Source organism: Aegilops tauschii, chromosome 2 (assembly GCF_002575655.3).
Source record: "Aegilops tauschii subsp. strangulata cultivar AL8/78 chromosome 2, Aet v6.0, whole genome shotgun sequence".
In the NCBI taxonomy this organism is placed as follows: Eukaryota; Viridiplantae; Streptophyta; class Magnoliopsida; order Poales; family Poaceae; genus Aegilops; species Aegilops tauschii.
The window spans coordinates 314035829-314042057 of record NC_053036.3 but is presented as its reverse complement, the minus strand read 5'-3'; the positions used below and the strand labels follow the sequence as shown (position 1 = coordinate 314042057).

The 6229-nt window shown below is 48.8% G+C and overlaps 1 protein-coding gene across 2 annotated transcripts; it reads right to left on the bottom strand.

Annotated features, from left to right (window-relative positions):
- Positions 1-554: 554 nt before the first annotated feature.
- On the bottom strand, positions 555-5587 carry LOC109765996 (uncharacterized). 2 transcript variants are annotated; one of them, XR_012202583.1, is made up of 3 exons: positions 4728-5587; positions 3604-4629; positions 555-3485 (listed from the first exon to the last, which is right to left on the bottom strand). XR_012202583.1 is itself a non-coding variant. In XM_073508502.1 (2 exons), exons 1-2 carry the CDS (start codon positions 5372-5374, stop codon positions 3903-3905), a joined length of 1374 nt encoding a protein of 457 aa, XP_073364603.1. In that variant the 5' UTR covers positions 5375-5587; the 3' UTR covers positions 555-3902. The 2 variants fall into 2 exon arrangements, 1 of the variants encoding a protein (XP_073364603.1); XM_073508502.1 differs by having other exon boundaries at positions 555-4629.
- Between the last annotated feature and the right edge of the window lie 642 nt (positions 5588-6229).

Below are 6229 nucleotides of genomic sequence, written 5' to 3'. Positions count from 1 at the left end.
CATTCTTTTTCTTTTTGAGGGTAAAAAAACTCTTCATTCTGCAACAGGTTTTATTACGACATCGGTTCTTCACTCCTTTCATGGCAAAAAGAAAAAAAAATGAAACTTGAAGGACGATCGGAACACACACACACAACACAAACTCGCTCCTACGGCTGATTGATGGTTTTCTTCTAAAACTTCAAAAAGCAGCTAGTAGAAGAACAAAAACTACTACTAGTGGCTTTCTAAAAAAAAAAGGACGCCGATATCTCCCGAATGTTCGGTCTGGGGACCTCCAGGCCGAACGAACGGTTCGGTACGAGGGCTCCCCCCTCACGAACGCTTTCGTTCGGGAGGAAAGCATCGAACTCACGAACGCCCTCCCCAGGCCCGGGCCTTTTTCATGTAAAACGAAAAAGAAAAAAAGGCCCAATAGCACAACAAAAGAAGAAGCCCAGATTCTGTTTACTTTTTCTGTGACAAATAAAAAGACTAGTTTTTGCTATACTACAAAAAAAATGTCATCAACTTTAGAAGCAGAAAAATGCCAGGGAGAATTTCAAAGAGTGCCATTCGAGTTTGACCAACTATTTTATGATTTGCCATGATATAATTTTACAAATAGCAAGGTTTACAACATATTTGATTCCTAACAAAAGCATGGGAAAGTTGCCATGGCAAAAAATTCAAAAATACAATGGCAAAAAATAATTACCATGACAAAAAGAAAAGTAAAAATTGCCGTGCCAATAAACTGGAAAATGCCATGCTACAATCTGAATAATGGAAAATGTAGAATGTATTTTTTGGAGTACTAGTCACAAAAAAGCAAGTTTATGGAATTTGTTCATAGCATGGCAAGTTCCATGCCTGGTCACATGGCAAAACTATGAAATTTTCAGACTTGTCACATGGGCAAATTTACGTATTCCAGGACATGGCAAATTTATGCATATTCGGTGCACAAAAAACATGGCAAAATTATGCATTTTTTCCACTAACTGAAAATTGCCATGGCAAAAAAATGAAGGTATATTTGCCATGGAGAATGAGAAGTAAAAATTGTCATGAATGATAAGTAAAAATTGCCATGCATGCAGAAGTAAAAATGCCATGGCGATAAAGGATAAAAGTTGCCATGCCAAAAATAAGAAACAAAAACTTGTCATGGTAAATAAAAAAAATGAGACAATGCCGTGGTGGTAATAAAAGTATATTTGCCATGTCAATAAAATGGTGAATTTGCCATGGGCTTTGAAAGTTAATTGCCCATGGCTATACAAGTTAATTTAAAATTGTCATGGGATTTAAAAGTTAGTTTACCCATGGCTATATAAGCTGTCGTGGGAAAAAACATAACTATAAACAAATAGTGATTTTAGTTGCCATGGCAAGTTTGCCATGTTTTTCAGCATATTAGGTTGCCATGATTTCGAACATCTTTAGTTGCCATGGCAAGTTTGCCATGTTTTTTAACATCTTAGTTAAAGAAGTTTGCCATGTTTGCCATATTTATGTACGAACTTAATAAAAAAAAGCTTGCCATGTTTTTGCACATCTTTAGTTTGTCGTGGCAAGTTTGCAAATGGGTTTGAACATTTTAAAATGGCATCATGTTTTTGAACATCTGTAAGTTTGCCATATTTTTGAACATCTTAAGTTGCCATGGCAAGTTTGCCATGTTTTTCAACATCTATAACGTTGCCATGGCAAGTTGGAATGTTTTTTAACATCTAAAACGTTGCCATGGCAAGTTGGAATGTTTTTTAACATCTAAAACCTTGCCATGTTTTTTAACATCTTAAAATTGCCATGGGAACTTTTTTGATAACTAACTTCAAATTATTTCTCCCTACAATTTGCCATGGCAACCTTTTGATGTCAACTTCAAAAAATCACTCTACAAATTTTCCATGGCAAATTTTTGATAAAAACTTAGAATTATGTGTCTCTCTAAAATTTGCCATGGCAACTTTTCTGATAACAACTTAGAATTATTTTTGTCTTTCCATGGCAAATTTTTGGTAACAACTTAGAATTACTGTCTCTATCTACAATTTTTTGCCATGGCAACTTTCTTGATAACTAACCTAGAATTATTTTCTTTTTATAGTTTGCCATGGCAACTTTTTTATAACAATTTAGAATTATTGTCTCTAACTACAATTTGCCATGGTGAATTAGTAAAATTTGCCATGATCCATGAACTAAATTTGCCATGCTTTATAAAAAGAAATTTGCCATGTATGTTAAATAGTTTTCTAATATATTTCCCATTTGACCATAACTGAATTTGCCATGTGATCATTAATGAATTTGCCAAGTTATGAACAAAAAGACTAGGAAAATGAAAAATGACAGAATATGCCATGTGACAAAAAAATAATGGGATTGCTGTGACAGAAATGCATGTTATGAAAGTCACCGAATTTCATAGGGCATAACATTACTCAGCTAGCTACATAAAAATTCAAAAATAAAATGCATCTGCTCGAAGAAATAATGAGATTGACACATCAAAACTATGACAGAAATGTAAAACTCGATGGCAAAACTACGGCATGGCAAAAAAGAACTCCCATGTAGTGATGGCAGAACGTATGAATTTGCCGCGGCAAAATTTAGTTCTCCCTAAGAAAACAAAATGGAAAATTGTGGTGGAACCAATCTAAATTTGCCGTTCACTGCATATTGGAAATTGCCCTAGAATATCCCTACCAGTTCTGAACCAGATCAAAAACTACATATCACAAAAATACCATGGTACAGAATGGGGGTGAAAATTGCCATGACATATCTACTTGCACTGGGTCATGGCATGTCATCTGTACTAGTCTACTGGGTCATGGGATGCAATTTGGGGTGAGAAAACTAAACACAAAACTCGGATGTGCCTCTATTGGGTCATGGCACATCAATTTGCAGATAATCAAACTAACAAAAATGAAAAAAAGAAGGGGGTTGGAGGATGTTGCCACCTGCAGTGGAAAAGGATCCAAATGCCTTTTGCAGTTCGCCGCCGTGGTGGTCAAGCTCGACCTGCGGCTGCGGCGTCACCTAGCGAACAACGACGAGCATGGATTCCCTGCAGCCTTGCAGCAGAAGAAGATGCAGAGGACCGCCACGCCCGTCATCGAGTAGTGCGCCTCCTCAATCCAACAGTGACCATGGACGGCGGCTAGGTGCACGCAGACGGAGGCGGCCTCGACGGCCGCGCTCGCTGCGGCGGCGCGGGCAAGCAGGCGGCGCTCGCTCTCCGCCCACGTCGCCCCATTGAGTCGGTCGGCGCGGACCCGGAGAGCGCCAGCCTCGATGATGGCCGCCAGGTCGAGCAGTCAATGTACGCGCAGACGGAGGTTGCCTCGACGGCCGCCGCGGCCACTCGCCCCGCTTGAGCCGGTCGGCGGGGACCCGTAGTGCGCCGTCCTAGAGCTTCGCGTCGGCGAGCAGCGAGGCGCTCGTCGTCCTCCTCACTCTTGAGCCGAGTAAAACGAGTGGTGTGGCTGTGGGCGAAGGTGGGAGTGGATAAGGAAAGAGAATGAATAAGGAGAGAGACGTGCGGTGGGAGGAAGAAACGTTCGGGCTGAGCAAAAGAATCCCCGAACGACTTTGGTTGCTGACCTGTCAAGCTCCAGAGCTTTAAAATTTGTGCACCACGATGGACGGCAACAAATGCGTTCGGAGTGATTTGCTAAAACCTGGCACGTTCGGGAGTTATTGATTCCGAAAAAACTACTACTAGTGACGGATTTTAAAACAAGAACACCCCCACCAAAAATCACGAGAAGCGAACCCAAAAAACGGACAGTCGATCTTCCACGGAAAAAAAACAAGAGACCTGAACCACCACCATCGCCTCCCTCGATCTCGCCACCACCGCTGTACAGTTTGTGATCGCATTTGCCGCTGGGTGGGTCTCCTCACCGCAGTAGGTCGGAGCGGGTGCCGGAGAGCTCCCTGCGGAGGCGGTGCGAGAAGAGCCTGCACGCGTCCATGCTCAGGTCCACGGCTGCCGCCAGCGCCACGAACGCCGCCGCGTCCTCCGCGCACCCGACGTGCGGCACCCCCACCTCCACCGTCGGCCGGCTGCACCGCCCTTCGCCCTGCACTGCCGCAGACATCACGAACCCGCGGTAGCTCCCGAAGGGCCAGAGACCGTACCCGCCGCTGAAATCACCACTCCCGCGCGGGCTGCACCCAGGCGACCCGCTCCGGCCGAAGGGCTGCGCCGCCGTCAGGTCGATGACGAAGCGCCCCCCGCGGGAGGAAGGGACGTTGGACTCGGCGACAGAGACGCCGACGCCCATTCCGGTTGGGTCAGGAATCAGGAGCTCGAACCGGTACCCGAGGCTGTCGCCGGCCGCGCCAGCGCCACGCTCGCGCCAGCATTCCAGGCGGCCCCACGGCTTCCAAGTGCCGTCGCCGGGCCGGAGTACAAGCCACGCGCCCGGGTTGGACCGGCTCACGCGGTCGGAACCGGGGGACGCCACAAACGGCGTAACCATGGACGCCAGTGCCACTGGCGAACCCGACAGGTCGTGCACCGTCACCGACCATCCCTTCCGCTCCTTCCCTGCGCGCTCGCGGTCGGAACCGAAGGACATCAGCCAGTTGCGGCTGCCACTCCCCGGATCGGAGTGCATTGATCTGGAACACCGAAATTTTGAGGAATTCCGTCAGAACAAAACAACATTTGTTTGGGAATTGATGAAGTTGAATTGTTCAGCATGACGACGATGACTCACCGAGAGCGGAGGTCGCTGTTGCTGCGACAGGAGAACTTGCAGGTGAACATGGGCTGCATCATGCCGCCCTGCACCTGGAGCACCTGCGGGCTGCACTCAGGCTCGCCATCGAACTGGAACACGAAGCGCGGGTCGGGCTCGGCGCGAACGGTGAGGTTAAGCTGCGCGGAGCCGGAGACGGCAGAGGCCTTACGGCCGCGCTTGTTGATGGAGAGCCAGCCGCTGTGGAACACGATGGGCTTCCCCACCGCGGTCTTGAGGTCCAGCGGGATGACCACCTTCCCGAGCAGCCGGCCGGAGTTGACCCCGCAAGTGGTGCCCCGCCGCCCGGCGTACACGGCAACCTTGAGCATCGCGGATCGGGCGACGAACAGGGACGGCTTGGCCGTGACGCGGTCGAGGTCGGCCTTGGAGAGGTGGAAGGCGGCCGCCAGTGCGCCCGTCTCGGCGGGACCCTGCGTCATGTCGTCCGAGGGCAGCAGCGGGGCCGCGGCAGTCTGAAGCGGCAGCTTGTTGAGCCGGATCGTGCAGTAGCACGGCGAGGTGGTGGGGTGCACGCCGGCGCCGGCGCCGGCGGGGCGCGGGGCGACCGGCATTTTGAGGGCCAGGTTGCCGACCAGCACCCGCACGAACGGGCACGGGTCCATCTCAAGGCCCTGCTTCCACTCTCACTACGGCCACCTCGTCCTTTGTATCTTCTTGTTCTTCTCGGCCGTGGCTGGCCTCTGTATCTTGGTTCTGTTTCTTTGCAACGGCGATGGCGGAGCAAGAAAAGGTTGATGTTCTGGAGAGACGATGGGGAAGGTGTGGTGACGAGGGATAATAGGGTACAAAGCCCGCCTTTGGGTGTAGCCAGCCTGGATCCCCTTAGCTGTGGCCGGGGGGCGGAGCGGGGCCTCCTATTCCAACCCATCCACCTCCCGTAGCACCCACCTACAGATGGGTCCGACCATACCTGGTCCACCAGTCGTTGGTTTAAGAAAACATCTCATGACGGTGTCTCTGGAAAAGCGGCCGGCTCGGAGGTGTGACACGCGACCGCACTGGATCCGGCCATGCGGAGCTCTCCCCTGCACTCTCGCGGTACCGACTTTTTTTTTGAAGCTATTCTCGCGGTGGCGACTTTTCCCCTCAGCAATAGTATAAACGTTCCCTGTTCTTTTTACTTTTTGATAATTAAATTAACGTTTCCCTGTTTTTCTTTTGGTTTGCCGCCATGGCAACGGAAACCCCATGCGAAAGCTTTGCACAGAGCATCCGTTTGTGTCCGCAACCAATTCAAGGCATCTTCAAGGGCGGTACGCAAATTTCTTCTCGCATCCCTTCATGAACAGGACCAGTCCATGAATATAAATGCGGGACGTCGTCAACCAACGTTGCACGCATATATTTTAAACGAGGTAATAACATCCTAGGTCCTTATACTTGCACAGCATGTGATGGTTTAGTCCTTTTACTTGCAAAAGTGAATTATTTCGTCCCTAAACTTGTCATGGAGGTGC